Below are 14779 nucleotides of genomic sequence, written 5' to 3'. Positions count from 1 at the left end.
ATTTCCAAGAAAAAGCCTGGATTGAGTAAAAAGGGCAAACGACTTTCGCTTTCTTCCTTCCCTCTTGTTTCTCTTTCTCCCTGGTTATGACATTTTTTCACTTGATGATGTTTTATTGACAAGCATAAAGCAAAAGTAAATAATTTTTATTGACACACTGTTGATCAGATGATAAATGACAAACTGTGAAAGGTATCATCTTTTTATGTTGGTTTTTGCAAATGTAATGTGATTTATAATTATATTATCAAGTTTGTAGGTATAAATCATTTTTTTATTGTTTGTGTCTTTTTATTATGCTACATATATAGTATAATAGTATAAAGAAAGTGAAAATTTTGAAATAAGAAGAATGTGGGTGAAGACTTGTGTTTTTCTGATTAAATTGTGCATTGAAAAACACTGAAGTTGTTTTTTATTATAGTGTTTAAACAATAAAGAAAAGACAATTTGATTTGATATGGGCTGTAATCTTTCAATGGGCCTTTCCAGCAGAATTTCCGACCACCACTGAAAAAAAAATATTTCCGAGGCTAGAAAAAGAGAAAAAGATTAAAAATGCACTTCGTCCAACGGGGGGTAACAAAGGTTTTCTTGAATGGCCCAATGTGTTTCAAAGTGTTATCTTCATAATGCACGGCCCAGTGCCTATGGTCTGAATGCATATACTACAAACAGTTAGTGGAAGTACCTTGATTTTAAGCATGTTCAGAGTTCATAATAATGACTGTCTTTTTATTACGCAAACCAAACAAGTGAGAACAAGTCATAAAAGATTAAACTAAAAGTCAGCGCTCCGTGGTTGTGAAATAGTTTATGAAATTGTTAAGATAAAATGACATTTTTTGACAAAATGACAATTTTTTTCTACATCATTTTTTAAGCCTCTTCGTAGGAGAACGTGTCTTTCTATAAGGAATTTTATAACACTTCATTACAGATTAACAAGACGATCAGAAAACGAAAGCTTCTACGTTTTTCATTTTTGCATTCAATTTTTAGAATATGCTTTATTCAATATGAGGATTCCCTTTTCTGTAAAATTGTGATTCCCCATGGTTGCAAAATGGTGGCTATGGGTATTTCCTTTGTTCTTTTGCTGTTTTCTTTTGTTCTATGTGAGGTAAAGACACTGTAGTGCTTCCACTACAGTAACTTGTAGTGCTTCCACTACAGTACAGGGAACCAGAAGAGAACCCATTATGGTTAAAAACACAGTAACTCACAACAACAGCAAGCTATTGGCAGAAAAAGATGATGAGATCAAATCCTCTGAACCAGATCATTTTTTAGAGATTGTCCGTCTGATGAAGGAAGAAATCATGGAGACACTGGACAAAAAGATCACCTCGATCGAGAATCATCTTCATCACCTTCAGCAGACGCAAACCTCTCAAATACCCCAGTTTCCTATGCCAACTGTACCGATGATCAGGCAAATTCCTCACCAAGCAAACTTCAATCCAATTCAGTTCCAATAATCAACAACTTTGCTTTTTTTAATGTACAAGGACTGTGCCCGCAAACTGTACCAAGCAAAGTTCCTTTTATCGAAAATAACATATGTCATAAAAGTTTACTGTTTGTTGGCCTATCAGAAACATGGCTCAACAACCATAAAGATGCAGAACTAAAAGTAGAAGGTTATACTTTGTTCAAATGTGATTCATCACGCAAGAAAAAATCAAGAGGGAGAGCAACTGGAGGAGTCTGCTTCTACATAAGAGATGATATAGCTGCTTCATGTGAAATAATCTACTCCCATAAATCACCAAGTGTACAACTCCTTTGTGTTTACTCAAAGACTGAAAACTTGGCTATGCTTGTAATATATAGACAGCCTGACGACAAGAGTAATGGAAATCCATCAACAGCTAAAGACCTTCTTACACCGCTCAAAGGTGCGAAACAAGCCCTTTCCGCCTTGGAACCTGTCCCAAACATAATTTTTGGTGGCGATTTCAATCTTCCAAAGTCAACATGGCCTGATGGACTACCCAAAACTGGATGCTCTATGGAAGAAAGATCAATGCTGAATGATCTAAATCGATTTTGCAACGAGTTGTTCATGTCCCAATATGTCAATCAACCCACACACAAAGATGGGAACACCCTAGACCTTGTCTTCACAAATAATGAAGATCTTATACATGACTACTCAATTTTACCAGTGTTACAAAGCACTTCACATCACAGTATTGTTATGGTATCAACTAGGCTCAAAGTTCAAAATTTTTCTAGTAATGATGATAAACCAGAACCACGTTCCAAATTCAACGCTTTGAATTTCTTCTCAGATGAAATTGATTGGAATAAGTTAAAGGAAGATTTGAATCAAATTGACTGGGATGTAAAACTTAACAGTGATGATCCACAAGAAATTCTTGAAAGTATCAATCAAATATGTTTGGACGTATGCAGAGGACGAATACCAATCAGAACAACCAAAGATACCAGGAAGAAATCAAAAGTTGAAAGATATCGCCGATCTCTTACGAGAAGAAGAAGAAAAATTACAAAGCAATTTTTAAAATGCACGTCCCAATCAAAGAAGACTAAAATAACAAAGGAACTTTTGACAATTGAAAAGGACTTACAAAAATCATTTAGGGATTCCAAGTGTTATGTTGAAAATATAGCAATCAATTCCATAAAGAAAAACTCAAAATATTTCTTTGCTTATGCGAGAAAGAAAGCAAAGATAAAAACGAAAATTGGCCCTCTGCTGAACACAAATGGTGAATTGACGCAACGAAGCAAAGAAATGGCTGAAATTCTGTCAAGACAATATGTTTCCGTCTTCAGTGCACCAAAACCATTCGATATAATACAGAGTGAAAATGATGAAGTCAACGTAGATATCATTTCAGATCTACAAGTTACAGAAGATGATTTAATAAAAGCAATCAACGATCTGTCCCAAACTGCAGCACCAGGTCCCGATGGTTTCCCTGCAACCTTTCTCAAACAATGCAAAGAAGAACTTTCTATTCCTCTTTGTATCCTCTGGAGACAAAGTTTGGACAAAGGGATTGTCCCAGACGAACTTAAAAGATGCACAATCACACCAATCCACAAAGGAGGTAGCAGATCACTGGCATCAAATTATAGACCAGTAGCCCTAACATCCCATGTCATCAAGATATTTGAAAAAGTACTCAGAGCACATATTGTAAAGCACATGGATGAAAATAATCTGTTCAATCCCAATCAACATGGATTCAGAAGCGGGCGTTCATGTTTGAGTCAGCTTTTGGAACAATATGACCTGATACTAAATATATTGGACGAAGGTGCTAATGCGGATGTTGTGTACCTAGATTTTTCAAAGGCTTTTGACAAAGTAGACCATTCAATTGTCCTACGAAAAATAAAGAAACTAGGAATAGATGGAAAATTATTACAGTGGCTAAAGTCCTTCCTAACAGAGAGAAAACAATCAGTGCTAGTGAATGGTGTCACTTCTGAATCACAACAGGTCATTTCAGGAGTCCCTCAAGGTAGTGTTTTGGGACCTTTGATTTTCCTCATATTGATTGGGGATATTGACAAGGAAGTGGTGCACAGCTTTCTCAAATCCTTCGCTGATGACACTCGCGCCACAAAGGAAGTCAAAACTCTAGAAGATGCTGTCCTACTTCAAAAAGATCTTGATAGAATATATAAATGGACGGATGACAACAACATGAAGCTGAATGATATAAAATTTGAACTCTTGCGCTATGGAAAGAACCATGAGATCAAGACTCAAACAAGCTATACATCACCGTCTGGTGTTGAGATTGAAAACAAAGATGTTGTGAAAGACCTTGGAATCCTTATGGACAGTAATTGCACATTTCAGAAGCAAATTACTGCAGTAATCGAAAAGGCTAAAAACTTAACATCTTGGATCCTGAGAACTTTTTCTTCACGATCTTTAAATTGTATGACCGTACTATATAAATCATTGGTGATACCAATATTAGAATATTGCTCCGTTCTGTGGAGCCCAAATGCAGTTGGTCTCATTCAGAGACTTGAAGATATTCAAAAGTCCTTCTTACGAAAGATAAATGGCACCCCAAACAATTATTGGGAGTGTCTAAAACAGACAAAAATTTACTCACTTCAAAGGCGAAGAGAACGCTACAGAATAATGTACGTCTGGAAGGTGATGGAAAAGATTGTACCTACTGTAAATGGTATCAAAACCACTGAAAACCCCCGGCTGGGCCGGATGTGTACACTGTCAATTCCAAAGAACCAAACATCAAAATTTAGAGACAGCACACTTGCAGTGCAAGGTGCAAAACTTTTTAATGCTATGCCAAAGAGCATCAGAAACCTCAAAAACATTTCTATCGATAAATTCAAAAGAGCCCTGGACACACACCTTAAGTCTATCCCAGATGAACCCCAGATCCATGGATATACTGGGTGCAGGAGAGCCAATTCCAATTCAATAATTGACATGAAAAATATCTGCTGAGATTCTTTTTCTCTCGACAGATTGATCACACAGAGGCGTGGTTCACCAAGAACCTTACCTGAAGCAGGATGCTCGAACAACCACACAAGTAAGTAACACAAGTAAGTAAGTAACTATAAGTTCTAAGTTTTTTATTGAATTATCAAATAATACATAAGTACATTTTCGTGATTTTAAACAAAGCATAAAAGTATGATTAGATGGGTTGAGCTTTCCTTTACAATTGGTTTAATAGACCTTTTCTTGATGTCATGTAGAATAGACCTTTTTCTAATCAAAATACCTGGTAATGCCAAACGATCAACTTATAAAAAATGACATCAATTTTGACAGGTTTCCAACGCGCCTTTCAAACATATGAAATACGGCTATAAAGCAAAAATACAAACAGAATATCAGTACAAATCTATTAGTAAATGAAATACTGAAAACATACAAGATGAGAAATATTATAGTTCAAAGGCACAAGAATAGAAAACTATGCAAAATGGTACAAGAATAAAGTCAGATAGTAAAAAAATACAAGAAATACAAATATCAAACTTACTAAAAACACTTTCCACAAACACCACATGAACACACTACAGCTTACATAACAACGCACTGGCAAACACATTACATACTGAACTTTTAAAAGATAACATAAAACTATCACATGAATAACAATAATAAATAGACTAACAATACTAAAACACTTTACAATTCCCAATACAATTGACATAAGCTAATACACATGAGACATTAAGTAATAATAAATAAGTGACAATTATAAATGTTTTACATACATAATACCTTTCAAAATGGATTTAAAAACAAACGTTACAGAACAAAAGATAAATCAAATAAACGTAAAATTAAGAGCCTGACTGGCAGTGACAATACTATTTTCACTTCATAAATCAGAAGTGAACATGTTTGCCTCTTTTTTACCGCTTTTCGCCTAGACGATATATATATATCAAGAACATAGTAAAAGCAGGCTGTAAAATATATCTGCAACGGTAGAAATTTCTCCAACTTTCAACAATGATAGAACAAACTCATTTAAACAAAATTGACCATGGCATTTTTTATCTTGCTCCTTCTTCATCTTCAATGAAGCACTCAAAATTAAATATAATTAAGCACATAAGATATTCTTATAACCGTGAAATGTTGTTTGTGCTTTTGCTACGGTGGAGTGCATGGCTTAACTCGCCAGGCAACAAACTTGACTTCTGTTAGATGAATATATTGGGTGTTTTTTCGGCGTTACCACCCTCAAAGCAGCAGGTGCCTTTATCTTTCTGCAACTCTATCTACCATTTTAAATGAGTTATTAATAGATCCAAAAGGGCGTTCTCATCAAGGTAAATAAAATGTTTTCGTCTCTGACTTTGGGAAGTTGTAATGTTTTCAGTTGTTTTTCGATGAAAAATGGTAAGAAACTTAAGTTTACAAGTATCATTTAGTTTTTGTTGGCTGATAGAATGACAGGATCCTGGATGCCTTCGCTAACTGTTTGTAACCTAATGATTGCCTACGCTGAACGGACTCTCTTTTTAAGAGACATCGTAAGATAAAAATTATTCAGTTGGAAATTAATCTACTATCAGGTTATGCTGCTATATTTTGGAGTCATTATGCAACAGATCAACTTTTATCAGCAGAAGAGCCCCTCACACAGGTTTCAGTGGCCACGCAACAGCTGTACTTCCTTCTAGACATGATATGTCATCCTATTCGATCTAAACCTAGCAAACACAAAATCTTCATGTGGAACAGAGCAAACATTGGGTCTATCAAAGATCAAACCTCTGCTGAAATTGCCGAGTTGACCACTACTTATAACTCTGAATCCCCTATTAATGGAATGTGAAAAGGTCTCAAAGCTCTTATTGAAAATGCCATGCTATCTGTCCCTTCAAAATACACATCAAGTTGTTATTCTCAACAATGGACAACACAGAAATGTAAAAGGTTATCTTGGCAAAAGAAGAGGGCCTACAAGCCAGCCAAATAAACATCAAAACCTGCAGAATGGGATCGCTTTAAAAAGCTAATAAATGAATTCAGGAAAGCTTGCAAATCAGCATTCAATAACTTTGTCAAAAACTTGTGTTAGCCCAGATGGGGTAAATAGTCCCAAGATACTGTTACGATTCATAAAATCCCGTAGATGTGAAGATCCCATCCCTGCAAGACAACAACATCTTGCACATTGATAACACCAAGAAAGCAAACAACCTGAATAAGCAGTTTTCAAATGTCTTCTCCATTCCTGACGGTCCAATCGCACCTTTACAGGACCAAGGGAATACACCGATACTAGAAATTAATATCACAGAACCTGGTGTTTGGAAACTCCTTAATATGATATCAACCCTAACAAAGCTGCTGGTCCATATAGTGTCTCATCAAGATTTCTCAATGAGTTTGCTGACCAAATATCTCCTGGTCTCACCTTAGTGATTCAAGCTTCACTCAAACAGTCTTCCATCCCAGATGACTGGAGGCATGCCCTGGATACCCCTGTATTCAAACCTGATAAAGCCAACAAATCCAAAGCCTGTAACTACAGGCCAATTAGTCTCACATCAATATCCTGTAAAATTTTGGAGCATAATTTACACACCAACATTATGACATATAGCCAGCATGGTTCCAAGAACCATTGGTCATGTGAATCCCAACTTGTAACAACCATCCAGGACTTTGGTAAATCCTTGAATGAAGCTAAGCAAATCGATTCAATTTTACTTGACTTTTCAGAAGCTTCATCACTACGGCGTAAGGGGTAAAACCCTTAAATGGATCACTAACTACCTCTCCAACCGCACCCAAACACCCAAACAGTTGTTATTAACGAGACATCTGAAAAAGCTTATGTTTTCTCTGGAGTTCCTCAAGACACAGTCTTCGGACCTCTCCTGTTTTTAATTTACATAAACTATCTTCCTGAATTAATTGAATATAAAATACAACTATTTGCTGATGATGCACTCATTTACAGAGTCATCGACTCAATGAATGATGCTGCAAGCCTTCAGGAAGACTTAAACCAACTCATGAATTGGGAACATGAATGATCAATGGAGTTCAACCCATATAAATAGTTTTAAGAATCACCAACAAGAGTAATACTATCATTCAACCATATTCAATGCACAACCAAGTACTTGAGCTTGTCTACTCAGCGAAATATCTAGGTGTGTTCATTTATAAAAAGCTTTCCTGGAGTGTCCATATTGACTATACTGTTAAGAAAGCCAACCAAACTCAATGTGTCATACAAAGGAATCTCAGATCATGCCATCCAAGTACAAAGCTTCAATGCTACAAAGCCTATATCGACCAATCCTGGAATACGGTTCGTATGGGACCCTTACTTAGTCTCCAAAATCTATAAGCTGGAAATGGTCCAGAGGAAAGCTGCACGCTTCATCTCGATTGACCACATTGATGCTTCAGAATCTTGAACTTAAAACCCTTCAAACCAGGAGGACAGCAAATAAAGATAAATCAAGATTTTAATGGTTTCAGAATGAATATCTTCAGACTTTTAGACCACAAAGCTGCTCAATAGCAAACTATGTGCTTGGAGAGAAAGAAAATGGAGGGAAGATTTCGTAGATTGGTCTGAATTGCCCTAAAACAATACTAATTTCAAAGAATTCCGTCACGCTAGCTTGAGCTGCCTCAATCTGAATCTATCCAACTTCAATGCTATAAAAGAAAGGGTAGTAGATAGTAACGTTTATAGTAGAACTTCGAAAATATATTATTTTCACTCTCAATCTCTTTCCTATTTTGTAAAACACCTTCTTTAAAAAGTCTATATTATAATTGAAATGGACATGTTTGTGAGGTCATATGGTTAATATTTTTTATGACTTTGTGTATGTTCGTCGACTTTAAAGCTTGATATTTCGTGAATCATAAATAATTGGAAATAGTAAAACCATTTTTGATTTCAGGAAGGATTGACTAAAGATGAGGTTTTTAGCTCAATTTTTTCAGAAGTCGTTCCTTGTTAGTATGTCATGTGATTTTAGGTAATTTCCAAAAATATGAACTAATTTCCCCAAAAGTCTATGAATAAGTTAATAATTGCTTAAGTGTAACATTTGCATCATTTGTAGACTGGAAAAATTTAGTACAAAAAGAAAAGGCAGACTTTTTTCTCATTATTATTGCTTTTGATAAGGTGAGTACTAAGCCATCGTTTGAACTTGATATTTTGTTTAAAAAACGCCTTTTTTGAAGAAAAGATAATAGACTCGAGCCACCTACAAGGCAGAAAATCATGGTCTGTAACAATGAGTTTCTTTCAGATTTTTAACGATTCTAAATAATAATTTATGAATATAATAAAAAAAATATAATTTTAGCTTTTAAATTTGAATATGCCAAATAAAATTTTCGATGATTTAAAAATGTCTTAAGGTTTGTGCTTTTGTTCAATCTATATCAGCTATTTAAAAAAGAAGGATTATAGTCAGCTGGGATAATACTGGACACTCGAGTAACTTAATACATGTCCCAGAATTGCATTAATTTTTCCGCCCCAGTTCCAGTCCTTAAACCATAACAAACTATACATTTTTGGAAGCGTATTTGGATGTAGAATACCGTATTTGGTGTAACTTAAATTTCTTCTCAGTATAATTAGAGATATCTTAAGAAAACCTGATTATGACGTCATGATTGATGATGTCATAAATACAAAAAGTTGAATATCTTGAGAAATATAAATCAAAACTTTATGAAATTTGGACCAGTGATAAAGTACATTTAGATGTTTGATAATGACACGTTTTCTTAAAAAAACTCAAATTCTGATGAAAAAAAAATTAAGTTGCACCAAATACGGTATTCTACATTCAAATATGCTTCCAAAAATGTATAGTTTGTTATGGTTTAGGGACTGGAACTGGGACGGAAAAATTAATGCAATTCTGGGACATGCATTAAGTTACCCGAGCACACAATGATTATAATAATAGAAATAAAAATTTATTTATAAGTCGTTAACAGTGGGCCTCTAAACCGATCATGGGTTATATTTTTATAGAGTTGTATTTTCTTCGGGTGATTTTCCCATGCCTGCTTTAGCTTTTCATTGCAGTCTTTTATTGAATTATCACTTCCCTTTGCAATTTGTTTCATGTTGGGATACCTTTCTAATAGAAAGATTTCGTTTGTGGACCTTTGAAACCATCATTTGCAAAGTTAGGTAGTAATTCATCCTTATGCTGTCTGTTTGTACACCTTTACCATATCACAAAACGATCGTTAAAACTCAAATGTTGGTAGTTCCAATCTTCGTAATCTTTCCTCATACTTGGCATATTTTACTGCTTTTTGACCAATTGGTCTATATCGGTCTTACTCTTTCAGAATCAATTATCTAACATATGTTGCTTTTATTGTAAATTTTTATATAGAAATATCTTTTAAATTTTTTTAGGAGCTTAGGCTGGGTGAAGATGGAAAGAAGTAGTGTCCTTATACAAGATAGAAACAGTGTTATATTCCAAGATTCAATGGATGGTATCAGAACACTTTCATCAGGCAAGAAGAAATTATACTTGAATCATGTCCAGTTCAATTCTATTGAAGATGGAAGAAAATTTCAGAGTCAGGGAATGAAGGTAAATTTTCCATAACAAAGTGTGCTGATATGCTTATGTGTTATATCAAACAGTAGAGTAACTTTTCATCACATTAAAAATGATGTAGAAACTCAACTTATCTTAACTTAACTCATCAGTAAACTTTCTCCCAATAGTCACTTATTAATCATTCGATTCAATTAAAATATACCATTAAATGTATTAAATTATTATCAAAGGTTCAAATTAATCTAATCACAGAAGTATATTTCTCATTCGTCATTGCATTTAATTGCAATGGGAATATTCCTCCTAACAAAGACTAATATTTCCGTTCTATATTGGATCAAGAAAACAAAACAAGCCCAGTTATTTTTCCAAAAGTGAAAAAGAAATCCTCTTTAGTTTTTATCGTACCACTGACAATATAGGATCGAAGAAGAAAATGTTTTTTTACATAAGCAAGTAGTAAGATTGTAATATTTAACTGGTCTCTTTCTAGAACTATGGGTTGGAATGGGTTCTCGAAACATTCAAAAAGAAGAATTGTACACATTATATACATAACCCCAATTCTAAAAGGGAAAACACGTAAGCTCTTGATAAATATGAAATCTTGCAAAAAGACACCCATACAACAGAATAATTACCCTTTTTTCCATTTACTTCCATTTGTTACTCGTGTCTTTCTTTTTATTTATAATGTCTCTGAAAAATCATTCAACTATGAAAGCAGAAGCAGTGACTTTCCCTCGGCCTCTAATCATAAATAAATCAAAAGTAATCAGAATGTCCTTAAATTGCTTTTCAAGGTAATATAATATGCGGTATCAATTTCCAGGAAAATCAATATCACAATAGCATTAGTATTATATTTACCTTAATATGTTTAATATGTTTTTTCAGGTGTTATTGTGGTCGACAGAAATGTGATCATCAACATGCCAGAGTCAAATTTGATCACCCAGAGAAGTTATATTGGAATTATAAAAATCATTGTTGTCAATCCAAAACAAATGCTTATGGTGAGATAGTTTTTCAAGGAACTGGTAAAAAGACACGAGCAAAGGTAAGATAATTAAAAAAGATATCAGATAAAGCATAATAGACTTCCAATGGCCTTTTAAAAAACTTTTTATCTTTAATAATGTTATTTAATAAAAGACACGTCGTTTAACCTATGTGGTCATCTAAAAATAATGAGCTATTCCAGAAATAGTCCGTACCCCAGTCAGTAGAATAAGGTTAAAAATCCAGGGTGATCAGTAAAACGAGCTTAAAAATCCAGGGCGGTCCAAAAAATGAGGAATAAAAGTCCAAAGGGGTCCTGAAAAGTTGAAAAAAAAATCCAGGGGTCAGCTTTGCCAAAGAAGACCTCCTCAAGATAGGGGGTATAACTTTTTTGTGGAATACCTTATCGGGGAAAAAAATGTCAGAGTTTTATTTAGTCGGGGTTTTTTTTCGTCGGGGAAAGATTTCGTCACCTAGAGGCATTTTCATCACTTTCCCCCGACCAAAATTTCAAATTCGTCGCTTTTCCCCGACGAAATTTACAATTAAGTCACTTTCACACAACTAAATTGTCCAAATGAAATGGCTTCCTTCACTAGCTCGAAAAAAGATCTTGTTAATTCGACGTTTAAAGCACTAATTTCGGTTAATAAAGATGTAAAAAATTTAGATTTTAATTTTGGTTTGGGTTAAAAAATCGGGTAAAAGCTTTGGTCGGGGAGAAAAAAATCGGGTAAAAGTTTTGGTCGGGTGATAAAATATCGGGTAAAAAATTCGTCGCGGGAAAATTTCGTCACCCCCTCAATACCGATAAGGTAGCCCAATGTTATCACATAGATTGATCCCACCAAAGAAGGTTTGTAAAAAAGACTCAAAGACTCTCAACCTTATAATCAAAGAATGGTGTAAGGAAGCCGAAAAAATGAATGCTAAAATCAAAGGAGACAACACAAAATGGAAAGTCCGGGGGAGCCCGCGAAAAAAAACCCTATTTCAAAAAGATCATTGTAAAAAGTAAGAGCGGTTTATAGAGGCCCATGTGTCTTCACGGTGGCCTGCAAACCTGTAAAGCTTTATTATTTATATTATTATTATCATTCCACTGATGATGGTACTTTGATAAGGCCGAAATGTCTGAAATAAACACGAAGAAGCTTCTGTCATTTCAGTTTATTTAACAATTGTCTTAACATAACATAAACTATTTTTCTTTCTAGCTACCATTCATTCTAATATGAAGTTTAAGATTGTCACTGCCATAACCCAAATTCCATAATCCCTTCTATGCTTGATACTATAATTTGAATTTAAGATATATATAACTTTCAAAAATGTTTCTCTTCAGTATATCAGAATATCAGATGAGACAAGTGCAAGCAATATTGTCAAACTTTTTCGTAAAGTATGGATGATGGAATATCCACAACTTCTGATATCTGTGACTGGTGGAGCGAAAGCTTTTAAGCTCAATCCAAAATTGAAAGTTCATTTCACTGAAGGACTACTCAAGGTAGGAATTCTATTCATCCATTCAGGAATTTCGACGAAACAAATTTTTTTTTATTGTAATATTGTTTGATTGTGACTTTTTACTCTCTATTTTTATTCAATGGTCAAGAATCAGGTTTCATTTCATTTAAAGGTTGTACAAACAACTTGTACTTGGGTGGTGACAGGTGGCACCAACACTGGTGTAATGAAGCATGTCGGTGAAGCTCTACAAGGTGCTACCACTAATGTGTATTGCATTGGAATCGCTACATGGGGCATCGTAAATGACCGCAAGCGTCTGAAAAACCTTGAAAATGACTCAGCAGCTACTGTAGACTACCATGTCAGTAATAGTTTGACGACAAGAGGAGCTTGTTTAGACAACAACCATTCACATTTTCTTCTGGTGGATAAAGGATCTATCGAACAGTACGGGCACGAAATTGGATTGAGAGGGAAAGTCGAACAAGCTGTCTGTTGCATGAAAATTGAAAAAAGTAAGAACTGCTTTTTCAGGCTTTTTCAATTTTTTGAAAAAGGTCTTTTAAAGGTTTCGGACCTCAGTCTTTTATACTTAGGCCATTTCTCACATTTGAAAGTTTCAAAGTAAGTCTCGAGACTAGATACACTCACTTAGGCTTCATAGTTATATTTATAATGTACATTTTGACCGAACCTTTTTTTATTTTAGACAGGGATAGAGTTCCAGGTGTGCAGCTTGTATTAGAAGGAGGGCCGAACACTATCGAAACAGTATTGACGGCTGTAAACAGTGAACCACCTATGCCTGTGGTTGTCATCAAAGGAAGTGGGAGAGCGGCTGATCTTATTGCTGCTGCACATCAGTGAGTATCTTTCAGCAAAATACTCTTTAAATTGCATCTCGGTTCAACGAGTTGAGCACCAAAGACCTTTTTTGATAAATTCTACTGTACATTCATTTTTTTGACTTTTTCTTTTTTTTAAGAACAGTGAAGAGGCTTAAAGTATTTTAAAAAGTAGTTTTTTTTGTTTTGATTTTTTCAATGACTAGTAACAAAAGATATTTCTTTACAGCTCCAAACGTTTAAAAATACTAAACGTAAGAGAATCAAATAAAATGGCTTTTCGTGTTGCATACGTACTTAATGCTCAGAATAAAATGAAAAAATAGCCAAAACTTGTTTTTTACCTTAGAAAAAATAAGAACAAAATAGGAACAATTCAAGGCTCAAAGTGCCAAAAAAATAAGAACAGCCGAGCCTCAGCAACAATTTGCTGGTTCTTATAAATAAAAGTGTATATCCTGACAAACTGATGACGACGGTAAATCATCACTTTTACTGTCCTCAATTTTGCGGGTCAGTACTGCGGGCTATTCCAAATTGCTTCAGTCACTCTACCGTCCTCAATAGTGCAAATACATAAAATCGCTATTTGCTTCAAATTGAGCATTATATAAACTCTATAGCATGAAAAACGTTTCCATAGATTGACACGTGGGGAAGGTCCCATCTTCGAAATGCAAGAGGTGGTAGAACGCAAAAATCTTTTACAGATGATCGAGAAAGTCTTCTCTGGGATGAGTAACAAAAAACATCAAGATATCTTCAAAAACCTGTTGAAGTGTGTAGAGAAAAAGGAATATGTAAGTGCGCAAATACAATATTATGCCACAGCATTTAAATGTAATATTCTGTCCATGTCTCAAGCTTAGTCAAGAGGTGTTCATTCTTATACTCCATAGAACCATCATTGTCTCAAATTTAGTCAAGAAAATTGTTGTACTCGATATATGTTTCGTCATTTTTGTGTTTTAAAATCGGTTGTAGTCATGATGAATTTACTTTTCATTTGGTGTAACAGATAACCATTTTCAAAATGGAAGAAGGCGCAAACATCGATGAAGCCATACTCACTGCTTTTATGAAAGGTATCCTCTTCTCTTTCAAGTATTCTGAACACTGATTCCAGGCTAATTATGTATAGCAATTATCTTTAACCAATAAAAACCTTGCTAAACCCTCTCGAGTATCAATTAAGTGTTCTTTAAAACCTTTTGTATTCCATTTTAGGAAAAAACATCTCACCATTTGAACAGTTAGATTTGGCGATGTTATGGAATCGTGTAGACATTGCACGAAATAATATTTTCTGTGATGATGGAAATTGGACTGTAAGAATGTCGCCTTGTTGCTTGTATCTTGGTGACCATTATTCCGATTTTTTAAGA

The 14779-nt window shown here is 34.6% G+C and overlaps 1 protein-coding gene across 4 annotated transcripts in view; it reads left to right on the top strand.

Annotated features, from left to right (window-relative positions):
* Nucleotides 1–14779, top strand: part of LOC136800685 (transient receptor potential cation channel subfamily M member-like 2) — a 248439-nt gene that overhangs the window by 221632 nt on the left and 12028 nt on the right. The window contains exons 1-10 of one of the 4 annotated variants that reach the window (XM_067057340.1): nt 29–192; nt 9921–10104; nt 10568–10656; nt 10972–11134; nt 12422–12586; nt 12719–13064; nt 13259–13412; nt 14038–14194; nt 14413–14479; nt 14622–14722. In XM_067057340.1, coding sequence (XP_066913441.1) covers nt 176–192; nt 9921–10104; nt 10568–10656; nt 10972–11134; nt 12422–12586; nt 12719–13064; nt 13259–13412; nt 14038–14194; nt 14413–14479; nt 14622–14722 — 1443 coding nt within the window. In that variant the 5' untranslated portion in view covers nt 29–175. The other 3 variants (XM_067057344.1, XM_067057343.1, XM_067057341.1) reach the window with 3 other exon arrangements.

Source organism: Clytia hemisphaerica, unplaced genomic scaffold, assembly GCF_902728285.1.
Source record: "Clytia hemisphaerica strain Z4C2 unplaced genomic scaffold, Clytia hemisphaerica genome assembly, whole genome shotgun sequence".
Lineage (NCBI taxonomy): Eukaryota > Metazoa > Cnidaria > Hydrozoa > Leptothecata > Clytiidae > Clytia > Clytia hemisphaerica.
The sequence above is the reverse complement of the archived record's forward strand: the minus strand, read 5'-3'. Positions and strand labels throughout refer to the sequence as shown.